At 45.7% G+C, this 22,362-nt stretch overlaps 1 protein-coding gene and 1 pseudogene across 3 annotated transcripts in view; one reads left to right on the forward strand and one right to left on the reverse strand.

Annotated features, from left to right (window-relative positions):
• Nucleotides 1–13,710, reverse strand: part of FLNB (filamin B) — a 130,508-nt gene extending 116,798 nt beyond the window's left edge. For 2 of the 3 annotated variants that reach the window (XM_039858540.1, XM_039858539.1), the window contains exon 1: nucleotides 13,251–13,542. In XM_039858540.1, coding sequence (XP_039714474.1) covers nucleotides 13,251–13,542 — 292 coding nt within the window. Of the gene's footprint in view, nucleotides 1–13,250 lie in introns of all 3 variants that reach the window. The other variant, XM_039858538.1, reaches the window with a different exon arrangement.
• On the forward strand, nucleotides 5,907–6,025 carry LOC120599540 (uncharacterized; annotated as a pseudogene).
• Nucleotides 13,711–22,362: the final 8,652 nt, after the last annotated feature.

The raw sequence follows: 22,362 nt of genomic DNA on the forward strand, positions 1-22,362 counted from the left end.
TGTCAGGGAGAAAGGCTCAGCGTGGTGCTAAATTACTCTGAACACCTCTCTATCTCTGGCTAATTTTCCTTTTTAAGGAACAGGGTAGGCCTCCCACTGAGAACAGACAACAGCCTAGCTGGAATTTAATAACATTTATGGTTACCTTCAATTTACCTAGTGACAGGCTTTTCTGTTATGATAGTGACAGTCTCCTCTTTGAATACATTTGTTTTAAAAGTGAATCAACTGCAGCGGGGAAACGTTAAGCGAAAATGAAATAGAGACAGCCATAGGACATGGTAAAAATAAAAACAGTGGCTCCTTTACAAATGACTAAAAGTTTGGGAAACACAGATCTAGTCCAGTTCTCCCATTTTACAGATGAGGAAACAGGCTGAGAGAGGGCCTCTTTCCGAGGCACCAGTGATGGTAGAAGCCGGCTCAGAACTAAGATCCAGTGTCTGGGTCTTGCCATCTGCCTGGAACCCACAATCTTGCCAAATCCAGCTTGTTCTGGGACTTTCCCAGGACCAGAAACTGGTCTCCGGAATCAGAGCGGTTAACACCTGCTGATCTTATTGATAACGCCTAATTGATGGTCAGCTTTAATAGCTGATGAAACAAAAGCTATTGTGCAAGTGTTTAAATTTTTGCCCTGTCACATGGAAATAGCAACCAGGCTGACTAATTTCCCGTTGTTAAAACATGAGTCTGCATTAGTCACTCACTCAAGTAAAACCCTCACAAATTCTACCTTTGGGAAAGGTGTTCTCAGTCCCCACAAGAGCAACCTAAAAATGGCACTCCCCTAAAAGGCTGCAGTATTTGAAATCTGGCCCAATCAAGGAAAAAGCAGGCAGCTTGTCTTCAAGAGGCAACTGAGGGAGACAGGTAGTTACATAAGTCACAGACAGATCCCTTCGGCCTGGCACTGCTAAGACTAGTGTATCCCTGAAAAGAACTGAGAATGATGCTCCCCACCCCCACCTCCCACATCCCTTCTGGTCTTAAGAGCCACAGATTTTGCTGTTGCCACTCTCTTCTGGTCACTCCAGCCCAGCAACCTTGCATGCTATTTGTACAGGGTGATCCTAGGAGTCCCGTTTCCATGCACTACTGTAAAAATATTGTCACTAGCTCCAGGACATGGGGTTAGACAGTGCTGGGTTTAAGACTACACCCAGGGCAGCAAAAATCCTGGCAGATTAGGTATAGGCAGCCCCACCATGATGATCCCAGATGTCAAAGGGCCAGGACATAGCAGAGCAAGAAAGCAGTGCCCAGAGCCAAGGCAGGGACAAGCCAAGTTTGAGAACTGTGTGTGTGGAGGGGGTGGTAAGAGCAGCTGGCATACTCTTCTTTGTTCCAGACTGAAAGTGCACAAGGCAGTCATTACAGCCTCACCTCCAGCATGGCTGCTTCCTCTACAGCCTCTTTGATTAAGCCCTAAAAAAGGTTTGGAGCTTCCTAGTAATAATGTTGATGCTAACACCACAATAGCAGTGGCTATCATTTACTGAGCACTTCCTATGACCAGGCATGCCGCTAAAGGCTTTAGATGCACATTCTCTTTATACCTCAGAACTCAGGAAGGCAGGGAATTTTATTACATTTTGCATATGGAAGACAGGCTCCTAGAGGTGAAATAGCTGGCTGAGGTCAGCCAGCTCTCAAGACATAGTCACGACAGACCTACAAGCAAGCACATCACCTGGATGGTGTTATAGCCACCATTTCCATGAGAGCAATACCAGGAAAGAAAGAAATGGGAATGAAGAACAGTCTAAGAGACAAAAAGCAAGGGTTAAAGAAAAAATAAGAAGGGCAAAGGAGATAGTCTTAAAAAGTAGATCCATTAGCCAAACAGGACAAAAGGGAAAGTGAGGGAAGACATCAAGAATATTAGCACTTGTTTTCTATCCTTAAAGGAAGCTTGGCCAGATGACCAGGAAATGCTGCTGGCCCACAGTTCCTACCCAATACCTACTCAAAATCAACTTCTAAAAACAGCCCATTAGGTATGAAACATCTTTGGCCAATTTCTGGGTATATTCCCACCCACCTCTTCCCTTCCAAGATAATTAAGTCACTTCTTCCTCCAGCCTGGGAGTGGGGGGCATCATAGGTCCAGGAGGAGGGGAAGTGAAGAAGAAAGGTGACAACCAGCATTCATGGGGCACTCACTCTCTGCCAATGACTGGCCCAATGCTTTATAGGGATTGTATCATTTAATCTTCAACAACAATAGTGGGGTACTATTATAGGCTGGGACACTGAACCTCAGCAAGGCCAAGCAATTTGCCCCCAAGTCTCCCAGTTAGTAAGTAATAGGGTCTAACTGACCCATACTCTTAAGTGCACTTGGGTGGTGGCTCAGTCTGTATCCAGAAGTAGTTTCCATTCCATCTCCTTTGCCTCAAACAAGGCCAAGAGAAGGTGATTCCATGGGACTGGTATCCTAAAGGCTGAAGAAATAACATCTCCAAAAAACCAATACCATGAAGACCTGAGGGCTGCATGTAATTTTCAGACTTCTAAAAGTTCCCAGGCAGGCAAGGGTGAACCAAGCTTCCCAACTACATTATGTTAAAGGCACATTTGAGACACAGTTAAATTGCTAATGGAGCTGAGCGACTAAAACGTACATGACTTTCTTCCTGGGCTAACCATGAGGCAAGGTCACAATAGTTACCAAACATAATAACTAGTATTAAGAGACACTGGCGATCCCAATAAAAATTGGTCCTGAAAACTTTTAAAAGACAGAGAGTGGTTGGAACACTCCCACCCTGTGGCTGACCAGAACATATTTCTAGACCAAGGGAGACTTGCAAACTATAATGAGCTTCAACTAAGATCTCCAATTTTAATGTTGGCCACAGCTCAGCAATAACTAAAGGATGAATCTTGTTACAACCAGAAGTATGACCAAAACAATTTCACAAAACATTTCCAGTCCACAGTTTCTTTTTTTTTTTCCTGAGAAAATATATCTCTCTCTTTTCCAGTCTGATCAAAAGGCAGCAAAATTCCCTAAAAGTAGAAAGAGATCGATTAAGAGTCTTCACAGGCGATGTGTTTTGAAGTTGTATTTCTTTATGTTCTTAAAATTTTTTTACAAAGGACTCCAAATATAACGTTTTAATGTCCAAAAAAAAAAAAAAAAGTTATTAGAAGTAAATTTCAGAGACATGATAAGCTGATGGTTTACCTTTGGGGATTAAAATCTCAGGCAAGGGTTTGAGTCAGAGTCTGCCATATATGGCTGATCTGAGCATGCCTGTTTCCTTGTCTGTATAATGCAGATTACAACAATAACTATATCTCTGGGGTTTCATTTGGCTATTATTGAAAAGCATTTATCAGAATGCCTGGTACTAGTAGGTGCTCAATATATATTCGTTATTATTAATTAAACTATTACTGTGACTGTAGTAAGTCTCAGTGGCTTCCTTTTATATTCATTTTCTGAGCCTCAAAGACAACTTGGAAAAGGCCTCATTATCTAACAGCTGACGCAAATCACAGATGTTCAGAGAATGACTATAAAGTGCTGAGTTCTTTAAGTTCATCATCACTGTCCCAAAAACTAAATGTTTTACTGGGCCCCCAGACCCAGGTGTTCACTACACTTAATGACCATTTCACAATAGGCTGCAAAGGACCACTATTTTGTATTTTCTGAAAGCAAATATATTGTAAACAAATCAATGTACCAGATTTATTATTCTGTTTACTTAGCACTATAATAAATAATTTATTAAATAAATAACTATTAAATGCCAAGCTAAGAGCCACAGAGACAAACAAGAGTTACAGTACTCGCCACTGGAGCAGTCATGATCCAGTGGGAGAGCGAGACTGGCGATTTAGGAGAGCAATACAGCTCAGTAAGCTATGGAATGGCACCAGCAAGGCAAGGGTGTGTGTGGCGGGGAGACTGTGGGTGTTCAAGAGAGGGCCTCATCCCCTTCAACCTCAAGTATAACTCCCCATGGATGTCAAACAAGAGTGCCAAGTAAAAAAAAAGGGACAGGCAAGGCAATTATGGTAAGAGATACATGCCCTGCAGAAAGTGTAACATGACACCTGGATCATTTCCTGTAAAGGACTCCCCAACTAGAGAGAGGCATTCCCCAGGGGCTAGCTAGCTGCCTCCTTTACTGGAGATAAGGAATGCAACAAGCCACTGCCCAAGTGCCTGCCAGCCAAGATCCACCAAGGCTCCTCCTTCTCAGAACACTTTCTGGGTTCTGCCCCTGGATGGCCAGAAGCTCACTGAGGAATCCCCTGTCCCACCAGGAGCACGTCCCTGACCTTCCAACCTTCGCCTCTTCTGAAGGGGAATCTTATAAATAGAACCCAGAACTCTACTTAATTAAGGGAACCACCAAGTCAGGAAGGCCTTCGGGGATCTGAGTCCAAAGGCCTCAGCACCTGAGGTTCCCTAGGGGGCAGAGTCTGCCCCCCTCAACCTCTAACCTGCTTTACCCCACCAAGGGAACAATTACTTTATTCTTGAGCATGAAACACTAGGCCCAGTTGAGCTCCTAACAGCCTATAGAACACGAAATAATTCTCGTTTTCCCTGGTATATCTGATAAATCACTTCAGTGAGATACAAGGAAATCAAGGTGATTCACACAAGCAGTGCAGAACCAGCATGATAAGAACGTGATTTGAGGGGCGGCGGGGGGGAGGGGCCAGGGGAGATGGAGGAATCTGATTTTAACCATGGAGAATTCTTTCATAGCCTAGCCTCCATGGGAGGCCTGCCTCTGCCTGAGTCACAAGCAGCATGTGGCTGAGAGTAACACCATTCCTGTTTGTCAGAAGGAAAGCTGACTGCTGCTACCCTTTTTTAATCTAAAAATCTGAATTTATGGGCAGCAGCAAATTTACATAGTCTCTGCCACAAATCCCCACCCATTTCCCTATAGCTCAAAAGCCAAAATTCCACACTGTGTTCCAAATAATTCCAACCTCTTTGGTTGCCTTTATATCTGAACGGAAATTCCAGAAAAGTTGTCTGGCGTGGCAGAAGCTGACCAGCCTTATGAAAATACCCAGAAAGGTGACCCATTTAGTCAAAAGAGCTTTCAGATCTCCATGAGAAAAGGAATTCATGCCAGCATAAAGGGCCTTCAGAGAGAGAGAACAGGAGTGTTGTGTTAACGCCCAAACCTTTCAACAAGCCAGCCCTGCGATTTCTGGGGAGCTGAGCACTGAGTGGGCCGGCCAGCCAGACCAGCTTTCTCTCAGGAGGACTGCTGCAGGAGAAGCCCTGGGGGCCATAAGTTCAGCTCTGGAGCATGCAGCTCAGTGCTGTGGTGCGCAGTAAGGGGCCTGCCCACAAGGCTCCTAGAAGATGAGCAGGGAGTCGGCTCGCTAGCTTGGATTAGTGCCAAGGCTGCCAGACTGACAAAGGCTGAGTGAGTGCCAGCCAGGAAAGAAAGGTTCTGCTCACCTGCAAACACCACCCAACACACCCTCCACAAGTTAATTTTAAAAAGTAACAGAAGGAAAAGGTGGGGTGAGGGCATTTCTGACGGAGCCCAGCTGTGCCAATGGCAACTATCACCAAGGGTCTCCCAGCATACCTGGGTCTCAACAAACCCCTCCACGTCTCCCAAGTGGTGTGCTCTGTGAACCACACAGGACTGCAACCAGGAGACACTCCAGGGGCACCTCCTCCTCACCTCTGGCTTCTAGGCCTCATAAAGAAAGCCCTGTCCGACCCCCCAGAGCTGCCCTCAGCTGGTCCCTACTGTCCAGACCTGCAGTGAAATCACTGCCTCTGGGAACCAAACAAAGGCAGGGAAAGAACTAGAGAGATGTCCCTAGAACTGGAGAGAAGGACACAACTGAGGCTCTACGGTGCTGGGAAAGGTAAGGCAACTGGGCCAAAAAAAAGTTTTGTTTTGGTCTACGGCCATGCCACCCTGAATGCGCCCGATCTCGGCTGACCTCGGAAGCTAAGCATGGTCAGGCCTGGTTAGTACTTGGATGGGAGACCACCTTGGAATACCAGGTGCTGTAGGCGTTAAAAATAAATAAATAAGTAAATAAAAAGTTTTGTTTTGTAGAAAATTTCAGTTTCACTAATTCAAATTGGTAAAATTTCAAACAGAATAAAATGAACAAAACTAAAGCAGTAGAAGTCTCTCACTACAACATATTTATTTTACAAATGTGGAATCCAACTTCGACATAAAAAAATGCAGCGTGATGCAGGCAAGCATCATGCCTGGCATGTGAAATGAGGCCGATCTGATGAGCCTCAGTATTCTCATCTGTAAAAGGAAATAGATATAAAGCCACTCACTTTGCAGGGTTCATAACGAGGATTAAAAGTAATAAAGGTAAAGCACTCAGGACAATGCTTAGCAGCCAGCAGGCATGGGAAAAGGCTAGATATTGTGTTAGAGGGTAGGTGTGTACACCTAGACATTGCTCCAGTCACTGAGGCTCAGATCTGCCTCACTTCCCATGCCGGGCATGATGCCTGCCTGCATCAAGCTGTATTTTTTTTATGTCATAGTTGGATTCCACATTTGTAAAGTAAATAGATATGTTGTAGTGAGAGACTTCTACTGCTTTACTTCTGTTCATTTTATTCTGCTTGAAACACAAATGGCATCATCATTGTGTGTTCTTGGTACCAAGGACAGCCAAGGAATATGCAGGCAGAACACAGTGTCCTCCTTGCCAATTGATAATGGGAAAAGGGAGGAAGTCAAACATTCTGTCAAAATAATTCAATCTTGTGGTCAGTCTTGACAAAGTGAAAAAAAACAAACTGCTCTTTGCTTTAATACAAGAAAACCTTGACCGAGAACAATCCACTGCACAGGTCAAAAGAGGATCAGGAAAGCAAATGTTCTTTGGTAAATTTTGTAATCAGACAATGGGTGTAAATAAAATTTCATCAAATTATTTTTATAACAGAAAATTTTGCAGAAGAGTTATGGCAACCATCTAACTATAACTTATCAAATGAACACAGTTAAGGCTACTGCTCTAAGGCTCTTAGAAGATAGGCAGCAACTTCAGATTTTTATTTTTCTTGTAAAAAAAAAAAGAAATCATGATACTAACCGGCCATGATTAAAATACCCAATAGTTCCATCCTTTATATCAGGTATACCTACCTACCCTCACCTACTGTTTTATCACTTTAGTCATAAAGAGAACCATTTGTTTTTCTAATCATCTTTCCCAAGACATGAACTTAATTACCCAAGAAAAGTGAGCTAGGCACCTTTTAAAAATACAAGGCCACTTCCCAAGCCCCAGAAGAAGAAAATACTGTTGTTTATTATCCAATAAGCTGAGCCAATCTGATGATTATTGAGCATGTTTAATGAATAACTAGATTTACAACAGTAACGTAAAATGGCTTCCAGCAGAGTGAAAGGCAATTTTAATTGTTAGAACAGCATGCATTTAGATTGAAATGGCTCATTCCACGGGATTTATTTATTTAGTTCAACTTATTATTGGAGAAAAGTGTTATAATTATAGATCCACTTCCTTAACCGAGGATAACTAAAGATGAAACTAAATGCAGAATAGCAATATGGTGGGGCGGGGTGAGGGAGATACTGAAACACAGGCCCCTCGGGGGCCTCCAAATAGGGCACACGGTACCCCGAGGGCACACAGGATAATCCACTGAAGTACAGAAAAAACAGATCTTGTATTTGGATGTGTCATCTAAAAACAAACTAAGCTTTAGCAATATTTAATATATAGACTGATGGTGGTATACGTATATAGCTTACAAGTATACATATATGAGGAACGGGCATATTTACAAATTGCTCCTGAAAAGAATGACTGGAGCAACAGTTGAGAGCTTCCCAGATTAGATGATCCATTTCACCTGGGTTCACCTGTCCTACCCCAAACTCACTCAAGGAAGATGCTCTGATGGTTGTCTTCAGCCTCAGAAGGCCTTACGTGAGCCAGCCCTCTGACCTCTATCTGACATACTGTGCTACTCTAGTGCTCACCTAGCTAACTGTTTACTTGTCTAATTCTAGTCAGGCTTTAGGTTTCAACTTAACCAGCCCTTCCTCCAAGAAGCCCTCCAGATTTCCCAACCCACCCAGCCTGAAGGAAGGTGCTCCTCCCCATCTTAATCCTCACTACTCACAGCATAGTCCAGAAAGAAGCAACTAGGAACTGGTTGGAAGTGAAGAACCTCAGCCTTCACCCCTGACCTACTGAATCAGACCTGCATTTTTAACCAAGTCCTCAGGTGATTTGTGTTGTGGCTGAAAGTTTGAGAAGGACATTCCCTGGTTATGTGTCTCTCCTCCACGCTGAGCAGTCTGTGCAAGTCAGGACATGACTCTCATTATTACTGTGGCTCTAGCACTGGGCCTGGCTCAGTAGGTCTTTCATACATTTGTTGAATGAGGAAAGGAAGAAAAGATCTTGGGAGGCATCGTCATCAGAGGTTCTAAACTGAAAGGAAACGAATAGCTAACACACCAGATGATTGCAGTAGGACTGGCCAGAGAACAAATGGAAGACAAGACAAAGTCTTAAACTTGGGTTCAAAAGCACAATAATATTTCTGATAATGCCAGCATTATGCTACAACTTAACCTAATCAAATACAATGCTCTTAGCCAACTCTAAGATAGGAACTTTATTCTCCTTCATTTTACAGATAAAGAAACAAGCTCAGAAAGGTTAAGGCAGTGAACCAGAGTTGCACAGCTGCTAGGGGGCAGAGAGGGGATACGAATCCTGGCAGTCTAGCTTCAGGCCCATACCCTGAATCATTTGTCTATATCTAGTATAGCCAATATGTGCTGACCTGAAGAGAAATCAGGATGATGTGGTACCCCCGTCCTGGCCATAGAGCCACTGTGGGCAGGGCCCAAAGGCTCTGGGCCTGAACATCTGCTGCCCAAGGAGCAAGGCTGCCATCCTCAACTAACCAGTGACACCCGCCTCATAGCATAGAACCAGAACCCTGGGCAGGGATGGGGGGAGTACCCAGGAGACAAAATTTGGCTCTAAATCAAAGCCCTCCAGCACAGACTCTCCAAGAACAATGGCAGCTGCTGACTGGCATGCTGGCTCCACCGTTGCTGGAGGAGCTCCGCAGAGGCCCAACTGCCATCTGGAAGTGATTTGGCCCAGAGATTCCTGAATGGGGTGGGAGGCTGGAATGACCAGCCACCCGGAGCTCCTGTCCAGCTCTCGGAAACAAAGCTGGTTGTGAATGGGCTCCAGAGGCAACCATAACATAACCAGAGGTCATCCCCTTCCAAGGAGGGGGCACTCTCAGGGTAATCCATAACCCCATTATAACAAACAGAATTAACATTAGCCAACCAAGCTGGTCTCCCCGAAGCGGCACAGATTTCAAATCTCCTTTCAGTGTACAAACCCTCCAGTGTGACTTCTGAGAATATTATTGGACAGCACCTGATTTATTAAACAAACACTCATATAGCACTTACTATGTGCCACAAACTGTTTCAAGCACTTTTTAAAAATGTTAACTTGTTTAATTTTTATCAAGGTAGTTACTGTCCCCATTTTAGTGATAAGGAAACCAAGGCACAGAAGTGTCTTAATAATAGCTACTTAGGGGCAAGTGGGATCTGAACCAAGAATCCTTGTTCTTTACTACAAAAGCCAACTCTAGCACTAATGTGTTACTTGGTTGCAAATGGCCCTGAAATTGTTCATTCCGATAAAACATGCTACTTTGCTACTTTTTAAGCATTCTCTGGGTCTGAACTACATTGCCTAAAAGATACACTAGCATTCACTGGGTAATTCAGGAAGACTAGAATTTAGGATTATTTGTATGTTATTTTGGTGAGGGTGGGACAAAAGGAAGGAAAAGGGGCTGAGCGGCACAGTGACCCACCACCCTGGAAACTCTGCCCAGTGGCCTAAGGTCTTGGGAACATGCACCGCCTGCTCTGGGGCACTGGCCTGGCGCAGGCACGTTAAGTAAACATTAGGGTCAGACCACATCCCCTGAAAAGGAAAGAATTCCTTTTTTTCTAAAGGATCAAACCAAAACACACCACCCAAACTTCTAGACAGCCTTGATTGCCATTCTTGGGCTGGGAGACCCCTTTTTCTCCAAGTTGGCTGGGCTGCCCAATGTTAGAAAGGTTTTTGGAAAAACAAGTAAATAAAGCTGCCAGCTCTGGCAGGCAACTAGAATTAAATATGCTGAGGCCTCACTATGAACTGCCCAGGACATAACAAGAAACTAAAGAAAATATTTTGATTCCCTCAACAAATTCATCTCAATACAAGATGAAAGATGTAAACTGATTCTGCTCACCTCCCAACATGATACTCATCTCGTGGGACCATCACAGTTCAGAGGATTAATCCTGTCACTCACCTACCACCTTAAAAACCCTGCTTTGTTCCAGGTCAGAGACTCAAAGTGTGGGTGTCCAGCCACTACCCCAACATCCCAGATTTAAAAAGTGTTAGAGGGGCTCTCTGTTCAGAAGAGAGGGGCTGTATTTTATTCATTTCTGACACTGGAAGGCAAATGAGTGAAGACTCAATTTCAGCTGGGCAGAACTGTGTTCCAGTCACCATTTACTAGCTGGGTGACCTCTGCAAGTTACTTCACTCCTGTTTCCATCTTTAAATAGAAATAATAATACTAATAACAACCACAACTATAACGGCAACAATTTTCTAAGCACTTGGCCAGGACTGAGGCAAACCCTTAAGCTTCCCAGACTCCCCTAAGATCATTATATAAATAAGGAAACTATACTCCAGGATTCAAGGTGATGATCAATGGGGTGATCAACAAAACACAATTAACATGTCCTCAAATTGGAGCTAGTGTCATTATCAGCACAAAGCAACACAACATAAGCAGTGAATACTTGAATTTAAGTCCCAGCTGGATGTGACCTTTTTTCTGAAGGGCTCTTATCCAGCAACAGCCCCAGAAGCAAAGGGAAGAAGAGGCCTCAGGCATTACTCCTACAGGAGTCCTGGCCCTTGGCATATCTCCCTCCAGTCTCCAGAGGCTGGAAAACCTGTTTGCCTGAGATTTTTCTGGAGAACAACCAGGGAGCCACTGACAGGAATCATAAATGTGGTCACACCTTTTGACCCCAGGAATGCCACTTTGGGGAATAAGATCCAAAAAAATGATTTAAAAGGAGAAAAGAAAATAAAACAATGTAACTTGTGGTGAGAAGAGGTCCACAGCAAGAAACTGCCAATAGCCTACAAGCCCACAATCAGGAAAGGAGAGGTTAACCCTGGAATGTCAGGACCTTGGAAGACACTATGGCCCAGGAATGGAAATCATGAAGGTTAGAAAACTGCAAGGGACCAGACAAAGTCTAGAATGAGACCCCCTAGCTCAGGGCACTTATGGGAAGCCATGCTGGAAGCAGCTGCAGCCTCTGTAAACACTTGGTAAATTAGGCAGTCCAGGGTTTTCTGGTGTTGTGGTTTGGGTTTTTTTGTTTGTTTTGTTTAGTTTTTTTAAAGAGATTTCATGTCATGTTTGGATACTCCTGGTTTACTTTAAGTTTCTTTGTTCAGTTAATTAAATAAATACATATTTTAAAACAAAGAAAGGATCCAAGTTAAGCCCAGCCAGGCTTTGAGATTCCTCAAAGGAAAGCTGGTTTCTGTAAAAGAAAGAATTCCAGGAGAATTCTGAGGTTCTCCTTCCCCAGTTAAAGGAGATGGGCCCCCAAAAGACAATGACAGCATGCCCCACAGCTTCACTCTACAGAGAAGCTACCTTCTTCATGGGGAAGCTAACTGGGCGGTGGCAGCTGCCTGGGCCCAGGAAGCAGCCCTACCTGCCAGGACAGGTGTGGAGGAAGGAGAGGGAGAAACCAGAGGAGATTCAGCCTAGAGGGAACCCCTTTTATGAGGGAGAAAGTCCCAGCAGCCACACCCACCACCCTTTCTTCCTATCAATGGGGTCATTATAAGGTCTGGTTTCCTCAAGAAGAGACCCTAGACCCAGGCCTGAGCCAGCTCCTCACTGACAAAGTGCTCACCTGGCAGAGCACACACACGATGTAGGCACACACATTCTCTGCACACCCACGCTCTGTGCACACACACTATCCCTCTTTGCACACAAACATGCTGTATAGACACATGCTCTGTATGACAGCCCACATCTTCAGCAGCCTTGTGACCCTCCTGGAGGCCCTCCACTAGCCCAGGGCATAGTGGGGACCTCACCCTCATTCTTCTCTCCCACCTCAGGGAGAGAGGAACCCAACACAAACTCCCTCCCTCCTCTCAGGAAGACCCTGGTGTGGGGCAAGGCGGGGAGAGGAAGGCAAAGTCTCCTTTAATTGTCACCCACTTCCTTCAATTCTCAGTTGGAACCTGCTACTTCCAAGACCTTCGGCAAGTCAATTAATCCTCTGGATCCCCTTGTCTGTAAAATGGGTCTAAAAGACAGCCCAACTCGCGGGATATGTAAGGACTGAGATAACTAGAAGGCTGTTGGCACACAGCGCCCACTAATTTGGGCACCCTACGAGGCAGCAATTCCCATTACCACAACCATCTCTAAATTATAACTTCACAGGGAAGAGCGGGCTCACCCTGCAGCTCCGGCCCACAGCAGGAGCTGCGAGCAGAGGGAGCGAGGCGGACACACCCCCGGCGGCTCCCCTTCCCACCTCCAGGCCCACACCCATTCCGGAGACGGCGGGGGAGGGTACCAGGTCCCGCTCCCCACCTGGGCGGGGAGGCCCCAGGCTCACAGAACGGTCCCACCCCAGGTCTCCTCCCCTAGCCTCTGAACCAACGCCCATCCTACTACCGCCGAGCGCACCGAACTGGGCGCTGCGGGCCGAGGGCTCTGGGGAGCAGCGGAATAGGGCCCCACCCCCGGGGACAGCAGACCAGAGGTTTTCAGTCTCCCAGCTCCCTCAGGGGCACCCCAGGCGCAGAGAAATGCCACAAACCCACCTCTCCCCGTGCTACCCCAACTCAAGACCTCAAACCACAACTCGTCAGAGACATATTGCCGGGGTGCACGGCCAAGAAATATCGCACGAAGTCGCAGCCCAGTGGGTGGCACCAGGGAGGGGGCCTACATTCCCTATGCCTTACCCCCGCGGGGGCCGACGCCCCCGGCCTCCGAGCGCAAATCCAGCCTGCGCCTGCAGGTCGTGATGTGGGCGCGCGGCAGGGAGCCCCAGAATTGTGCAGGGGTGCGGGGTAGGGATGGTATACCCGCCGGCGCCTGGCCGGGCCGGGACACTCACCGATGGACACGAGCTTGATACTCTCACGGTCCAGGAACTCGAGCGCCACGGACACGTTCTCGAGCTGCATTTGGCGGAAAGTGGGCCGCTGGTGGTACTTGCGGTACATGCGCTTCTGGCTGAGCACTTCCAGCAGCGCGATAAGCCGCAGCCCATCACTCAGGTCGGTCTGCAGGTTCCCGATGCGTTTGTTCACGCACTTGAGGTGCTCGTTGCACCAACGCGTGAACGTGTTCTGCTGTATCTTCTTCCACGGCGCGTCCTCCGCCAGGTCCTTTTCGGTTACCGGCATCCTAGAGGCGGGGAGTGCGCAATGCGCAGCGAGCTGCCGGGGACTAGCGTCGGGAGGCCCAAGGGCTGAGGGAGCGAAAACCAAAGCGGAGGGGGAGCGGGACTCGAACTCGCTGCTACCGGAGCGGCGGCCGGGGTTGCTCTGTGGCAGCCTGCCCCTGGCCGCGCGAGGCGTCTGGCCCCGCGCCTGCGCACTCAGCCGCCCCGCCCCCCTGAAACCCCGCCCCGTCTCAACCCCCCGGCTGGAGTCCCCGGGACACGGTCGCCCCCTGCCGCCTCAAAGGGCGCTCCTCCCGCTTGCCTCCAAGGTGTACAGTAAAGCAGCGCTTTGTGCTCACCGCCCCGGGGAAAGGAAGCTAGGAGAGAGATATCTGGCTACTTAAGAAGGTCACCCTGTCCCAGAGTGAGGGGACGTGCAGAAGTAGGGAGCTGGAGAGAACAGGAGGGGATGGCGGCGTGGGTCATGGGGAAGGAGCCTGTGGGCATAGTACCTCCTCCACCTACAGGTTTTTTACTGAGCTCCCGCTGTGTGCCAGGCGCTGTTAGGCACTAGAGAACACCGTGAAAGAAAAAGACATTTTACTATTCGTATAAATTAAACTCATGAATAATAGTATTATCATTCATAACATTTATGAAGTGCCTACTGTGTGCCAGGCCCTCTTAGCCTGTGAACCAATGTTAAATAAGACAAATTCATTCCTTAATCTTGAGTTTGTAGATAGACTAATGGGAGAGAAAAGTACAAATCACCTATCACAAACAGTTTAGTAGTAGTAATATAAATGTACAGTAATTTGCCATATATATTAGTTCCCTAATGCTGCTGTAACAAATTACCAAAACTTTGTCTTAAAAAAAAAAAACACAAATGTATTATACAGTTTTGTAGCTTAGCTGTCCCTCGCAGGTCTATCTCACTGAGCTAAAATCGAAGTTTTGGCAGAATGCATTCCTTTCTGAAGGCTCTAGGGAAGAATTTCTTTCCTTTCCTTTCCCGACTTCTAGAAGCTTCCCACATTCCTTGGCTGTGGCTTCTTCCTCCATTCTTTAAAGCCGGCAACATCAGGCTGAGTTTTTCTCACGCTGTCATCTCTCTTCTTCTCTATAATCACATCTCCCTCTAAATCTTTTAAGGCTCCTTGTGATTACATTGGGCCCAGTTGGTTAATCCGGAATAATTTTAAATCACTGACTAGCAATCTTAATCCCATCCTGCAACCTTAATTCCCCTTTGCCATGTAAGGTAATATTCACAGATTCTGGGAATTCAGATGTGAACATCTTTGGGGACCATTATTCTGCTTTCCAACACCATGTACTGAGGACCTGCTCTGTGTTCATCTAGGTTCTGTGCTAGGTGCTAGGATACAGCAGAGATCCAGGCCAGACCTCTGCTGTCAAGAGCTGAGTATTTATAAGAGTAGCAGCTAGCATTTCCTGAGTAGCAGCTAGCTCTGCCCTTGTGCCAAGAGCTGTGCTAAGCAGTTTCTTTGCTATTGGCCTCATTTGACAAGAGTTAACTGAGGTTTGGTGGCTTGCTCAGGGCACACAGCACAAACAGGACTGGAATCCAAGTCTGTAAGAGAAGGACGGGGTTCCCCGGGCTCAAGAAGGGACACCTAACCCAGGATTGGGGGAAGGGAGTCTGGCAGGCAGGCTTCCTGGGGAAGAGGAGTTGGGCAGAATGGAGGTCAAGGGCTTCCAGCCCAGCAGTTGCCTAGGAAAAGCCAGTAGATTTGTGCTTGTAACAGTCTGTAACAGTTCATTTGCATACAATGTTGTAGTGCTTTGTTCACACAGATTACCTCACTCACTGGAAATGCTCAGGACAGCCTCAGGGGGAGAGTGTATTACCTGGCCCTAGTCCTCGCCCAGTGTAGGGACACAATAACTATTTGAAGGCTCATTCCCATACTTAGTGATTAAGTGAAGAGATTTGCTGGAGGTCAACTGGTAAGGACTAGACAAAGCTGGATTTGAATCTGGGTGTAACTCCAGAGGCTGCACTATGCCTAAAGGCCACCATGCTGTTCCCAGCCAGGGCCTTGCCTTTGTTTTTACAATATGAGCAGCAGATTCACTAGAGGTAACTGCCTCCCCCATGCGCAAAGCTGGCATCTCAAAGCTTTCCTCCACCCAAACTCATCCGTCAAAACTTATGGATCAGTGTCTCACTCCCAAAGGGACCTCCTCCCTACTAGGTAAGACTGGAGGTAATGTGATCAATTCAGCTCAATCAGCTAATAGTCAGGAAGGTAATAGTCATGATTAAGAGCAGGGAGCTGGGGCTGCCCCTGACTTTTTTCTTTACCTGCTACCTGTACTTTAGTAACAATATACCTCCTAGGAGTTTCTAATAAATAAGAAACTATGTGTCTAGCACTTAGCATGTTAGTATCTGCTAAGAAAGCTGATATTATGTTACCATGATTATGCCAATGATATCATAATAATATCATGACTATGCTGTGAGCAGACATCAAAAAACAAAAACTGAAAGTTTCAGCCCACTTTCCAAAGGGAACAGAGATGGAGAACCAGGACTCACAAAATGAATTTGTCCTCCCCAGTTGCATCTTTCCCCCAGAGCAGGGCCTTCTCAGTTGTAATTTTACACCAATGTCCACACCCTGCCAGAAATAAAAAGAAGCAAACTATAAATGAAAATATTTGCTCCGCCTATACTCCCTAGGGGAAGAGGAGCTGGTTCTCTCAGCAGCTCCCTGGAGAGGTGGGAACCTCTCACCCTTCACCCCCAGCTGGGCTGCAAAAGTCCCAAGACCATGCAGGTGTGGTGCTGAGAGAAAGCCCACTCTGGCAGGAGGAGGGAGGAGGGGTACTGGGAGAGCAGGCCTTCCCCAAAAGGGGCGGCAAAAGGCAATGGCATTCTGTAGGCCCAGAAGCTCCACCAGCCAGCCCTGACTCAGACAAGGTGAGGGCTGAGAGTAGGCAGGCTGCTGGAAGAAGGCACAGACCTTCGCCCCAATTATCCTATTCACCCACTGCTAAGGTGGAGCTCAGAATGGGCAGGACTACATGACTGTGATTTTACCCATATTATTTCTTCTAATCCTACAACTGTAGTAAATGGCCACTTCCTAGTGCCAGGTACTGAGCTAAGCACCACATGTCAGTGAGTTATCGTTTTTTAATCTTGTCAAGAACACTATAAGCTTGGAGCTATTATTATCATCTCAATTTTACACGTAGGGAAACTGAGGCTGCAAAAAAATCAAAGCACTTGCTCAAGGTCCTTTTGGTATTACGTATCAGATTCTGGATTCAAACCCTGGTCTAATCAACTTCACAGGCTAGTTCTCAGTCTCTAAGCATTTCAGTCCCTCAGAGCCCATAGCCCTGACTGCCAGAAACATAGTTTGCCTGGTGATGGTGAAGGAATGAAGGCGGTGGCCACCATTCACTGGACATCTGTGTGTTGTTCATTCAGCAAGGGTGGGAAGACAGGGCCTGCTAAGGGCCTTGACTTCCTCCCTCTGGGCCCTCCCTGCCCAAGGTGGAACTCTCGGCCAGAGCATGCCCCACACCCAAACCCAGTCTTGCTGCAATCTCTCTCACACACACACACACACACACGCACGCCATCACACTCCATGCACTGCCAAGACACACACACACACACCAATTTGCAAGTGCCTGGGCCCTCCTTTCCACTGAGTCTGGCATTGGCTCCTTTGGAAGATTTATGTGTGGGTCTGGTTTGTTTGTTTGTTTGTAAGTGCAGACAAATGCCACAGCACTTTTCTGCCAGAGAAAGCCCTGTCTCACCTGGCAAACCCAGTCTGCCTCCCAACTGAAACAGAACTGCCCCTTTGTGGATGGCTGTGCAACTGACAAAGCCCTTTCCATCCTTATCACATCTACTCTCCCATCCCCCAGTGCTCTCCAAGCCAGGATTAGTATTATTATTCTCAGAGGCTCAAGGACAGGGACTATTTATCTTTATTCCTAGGATCTAAAAGAGGGGAGGCATTTGTGAATACTCACTGAATTGCCAGGGAGGAGGGACTCACTGGCAGCTCAGCTGGAAACATTAAGTGACCTGCTCACAGTCATACCGTGTCAGGGTCAGAGCTCGATGTTCTGGCTTCTGTCTCTAAAACCTATTCTCTAGCACTGCTTTTGGATGTTCAAGGCTGTTTATTGCAACAGCACCATTTTTAACAGCCCAAACGTCCCTCACTGGAGGGTCCCTCACATACACTGTAGCCCTGCTCCTTGAATCATGGTCCCACCAACAGCTTGGGCAGCGCCTGGGAGTATGCAGAATCTCAGGTGCCACTCTGGACCTACTGAATCAGAAGCTATAGTTTAACAAGATCCCCAGAGTGATTCATGAGCTCATTAAAGTTGGTAAGTTCTGCATTACAGTACATCCATCAGGTAGATTCCCTTGGCACTTTTTTAACAAGAATGAGGCAGATCTACATGGACCATGTGAAAAGATCTCAAAATTTATTGTTAAATGGAGGGGGGTGGAACAAGTTATAGACCAACATGAATTTGTATAATCTAATTTGTATGCTCACTTTTTAAATACAAATAACACTAATATATGTGAATATATGCACAGAGCTGATCAGCCAGGCAGCCTAGCAGGATGCTAGTCTGGAAGGAGAGCTTAGATAGCACTGGACTAGATCAACCCTGTGCCAGTTAACTTGGGTTTCCACATGGGACAGACCCGTCATAACCAGTGATCAGAGGGAAATAGCATCCTCTGAGAGAAACTGGAACATTCTTTTTCCTAGCACTCAGGACTGCTCTTGGCTCTGCTACCAAGCCAGAATCCAGCAAGGTGACAATTTTCTCAGGGCTTTGGTCATGTCAGCTTAGTCCTTAGTCAAAGCCATGTGCTGTGCCAAGACCTAGCAATTCGTTAGCGTGTCACCCAAATTGTATGCCCTTTAATACAGCCCCCCAAAAACTTGGTCAACTATAATTCTAAGACAATTCCAAATAAGTTAAAAGGTCAGGTTTCATTCTGTACATGTAATAAAGCCTTTATTTTGAAAAGAAAGAAGTTAATATTTTATTAACAGAAAATCAGTTTCTCCACATCCTGCCTAAATAAATTTTGAACAAATGTTTTTAAAATATCAAGTTGAGGAGATGCCAAATTATTAGCCTGCCAAGGCACCTCTAAGTCCCAGTCTGGTTCTGTATGTGGATAAGAAAACAAAGGAACTTTGGAAGGATTTAGAGTAAACAGTTAAGCAGGCCAGTCACTGGGAGGTGGAACTTTTACTTTCTACCTTAAGGACTTTCTCTCTGCTTCAAATGTTTCTCTAATGTTTTCAAAAATACACTGTTGGTGGGAATGTAAAATGGTATACCCTCTCTGGAAAGCAGTTTCTTAGAAAGTTAAACATATACCTACCATATGATCCAGCCATTCCACTCCTAGGTAAATTACCCAAGGGAAATAAAAGCATGTGTCTAAAAAAAGACTTGTACTTGGATGTCCATACCAGCTTTATTTGTAACTGCCAAAAGTCTATTCACAGGTGAGTGGATGAACAAACTGGTGCATCCACACAATAGACTAGTTAGTACTCAGCAGTAAAAAGTAAGGACCTACTAATACACACAACAACATAGCTAAATCTCAAAATAATTATACTGAGTGAAAAGAGCCAGACAAAAAATAAAGAATACATACTGTATGATTCCATTAATATACAACTCTAGAAAATGCAAACTATAGTGAGAGAAAGCAGACCAGTGTGTGTCTAGGGATGTAGGGTAGGGAAGGAGAGATGGGAGGGAGAGATTGCAAAAGAGTATGAGGAAACTTTTTGGAGTGATTCATATGTTCCCCCATTTTGATTGTAGCAATGGTTTCATGAATGTGTGTGTGTGTGTGTACTTTAAATATGTGCAGTTTATTGTAAATTAATCATAGAAGGAAGGAAGGAAGGAAGGAAGGAAGGAAGGAAGGGGAAGGAAGGAAGGAAGGAAGGAAGGAAGGAAGGAAGGAAGGGTAGGATGGATGGAAGGAAGGAAAGGAGGGAGGAAGGGAAAAAGAAGTCTGTTTTACTTTTATGGGCAGAAAAAAAGCAGTAAGGATAAATTCAAAGGCACACCCACATAAAAATGTGTGCTCTTTCACTACATAACATGTTTATCTTGTAAATGTCCTATTCTCCCCTACCTACCATTGCAGAGAATAACTGCACCAAATGTTCTCTTTTATTCAGCTTATTTAAGACTATCTGTTTCTTTCTCTCTCCCGTGTTCCTCACCAAGGATGAACTAAGTGGGATCCTGCTGAAATGGAGTCGGATAAGATTTCCTTACCACCCGTGCTCCATGATGACCCCAGCTTCTCCCCATGGAGGTTACAGGCTGTGAGGAATGTGATGACATGTTTACTTTGGAGCAGACTTTGGCTAGTAAATACATTCTCAACTCGGCCCCAAATCAGCCCCTGATAGAAGATAGGCCCTTCCAAAATAGCTGGAGGTCAGTCCTTCCTCCAAATGCTTCCTGTAGGTCTGCCAGTGGCGGGGGTGGGGTGGGCGTGCGGCTAGTACTAACACAGAGCATTTTTTCTTGGTATCCTAGAACCTGAACTAGGAGAACAGTTGGCTACAGATGCTCATCGAGAAGTAACACGAGAACTATTAGGACATGGTTGGCCAAGCTTCATGAGGTTTCGAGGATCCCTATTCTTCAAGTGTGAAAGGTTTATATTTTCCTCTGCATTTCTGTTGGCCTAGACATTTGACCAGTCATGTGATCCCAGGTTGGTTAGGACCAGAGGGAGTCCACTGCACCAGATAGCTTTCCAGAATGCAAAACTTCTCTAGTAATAACAGCGATAGTCATAAATAACTACCCCATGTACTGAGCAAGTATTTATATCTGCTGCCACATCGAATCTTCACATACCTCTGCAAGGTAGGAACTGAGGCCCAGAGAGGTTAAGCAATCAACCCAAAAGCGTCTCATTACTTGGTGTGACTCTGGAGCCCAAGCTCTGAACCACAGCACCATAATGCCTCCCAGAAAACCATAGGAAATCCAGGTATGGCAGAGGTTCCAGACTCAGATCCAGGTTCAAATCCTGTTCTGCCCTTGATGAGTTGTGTGGGAACTGTAACTCTCTCACTCCTTCCTGGACGACTCCCTATCATCCTTTTCTGCTTTATTTTTTCCTTAGCACATATCGCTTTCTAGTGTATAGTGTATCACCTAGATAAGCTATATAACTTATTTATCTTGTTTACATTGTCTTCCCAAATAATTCATGAAGACACCACTGCCTAGGACATGCCTAGCATACAGCAGGTGCTAGGTAAATATTTGATGTTGAGTGAATCAATGAACCTTTGCTTGAGATTTTAGATTGGACTTCAAGTTCTACTTCTCTTTAGTCTCGTAACATTAAGTCATTCAACATCCAGGAGCCTCATTTTCCTCAGTGGTTGAAAAGAGCAATAATATCCTTGTTCCCCATGGTACTGGCAGAGCCTAAGGGAAAGGCAAGGCCGTGCATGAGAAAGACTCACTTCCAAATAATGCAAAAGCAGTTTCAGAGTCTCTGCTCCATGCCAGGTGGTCGGTGTAGATAGGCATCAGAAAGCCCCTACTCTCACCCCGCACTTCCCCAGGAACCTGTGGCCTAGCTGGGCAGAAAGACATGTCAACAGATACTTACAACCAACTTGGGTCACAATGCTAATCTACAGCAACCATATCAAGCTAAGCACTTTCCACTGTCTCACATAACTCCATGTTAAGTACTACCACCAGCCCCATTTTATAGACAAGGAAACTGCCACAAGAAGTAAGAAACAAGGACTTATTCCACATCTAGGTACATACCCAAGAGAAATAAAAACATATGTACACACAGAAATGTGCATACAAATGTTTATACAATATTATTCATACTAGCCAAAAGCAGAAACAACGCAAATGTCCATCCGTGGATGAATGGATAAACAAAATGTGGTACATTCATACAGTGGAATATCATTCAGCCATTAAAATGAACGAAACACTGACACACGCTACAACATGGATGAACCTCGAAGATGTGCTAAGTGAAAGAAGCCAGACATAGGAAGGAGGAAAGGGGTAAGGACTTAATAGGTATGAGTAGCTTTGTGATGTGATGAAAAAATTTTGAAATTAGAGAGAAATGTTTTTTGTACATGGCGAATGTATTAAATACCACTGAACCGTACGCTTTAAAGTGGTTCATTGTATGTCGTGTGAATTTCACCTCAGTGAAAAAGGAACAAGGTCTGGCATGGCACATAGTAAAGTCTGGGGCCAGGACCTAAACCTGGCCAGTGGCTCAGAGTCTGTGCTCTTAACAGCTGCAAATCTTAATGTCAGTATTGTATTTTTCAGTTCTGGAACTTCTATTTGATTCTTTTTTATGGTTTCCAGTTTTCTGCTGCAGCTCTTGTTATCTAATTTCCTGAACGTGTGAATCACGGTTATTAGAGTCCAGCGTCAAGCCTGGAACCACCGCCATGGTCCGACACCCCAATTTTCATTCTCCCAAAGCTCTGCCAGTGTCTCAGCCCCTCGGCTGCCCCAGTCAGTACACACCTTAAGGGAAAAAAGCTATTCCCGATTTCAGGCTCATTTTTCTGGGCGATTTCTAGGTGCTCTCAGTGGGAGGGTTGACATGATACTAGCTCACCTGGCACAGTGAAAGCAGAGAGCACCAGCCTGTACGCCCCCATCTCCCTCACCACCCCACTGCCACTGTTCTTCTGACAACATGGATAAAGACTTCACCATTTAAAAACAAACAAAAAAAAAGAAACGACAGGTAGAA

Source organism: Pteropus medius, unplaced genomic scaffold, assembly GCF_902729225.1.
Source record: "Pteropus medius unplaced genomic scaffold, Ma_sr-lr_union100, whole genome shotgun sequence".
Classification (NCBI taxonomy): Eukaryota; Metazoa; Chordata; class Mammalia; order Chiroptera; family Pteropodidae; genus Pteropus; species Pteropus medius.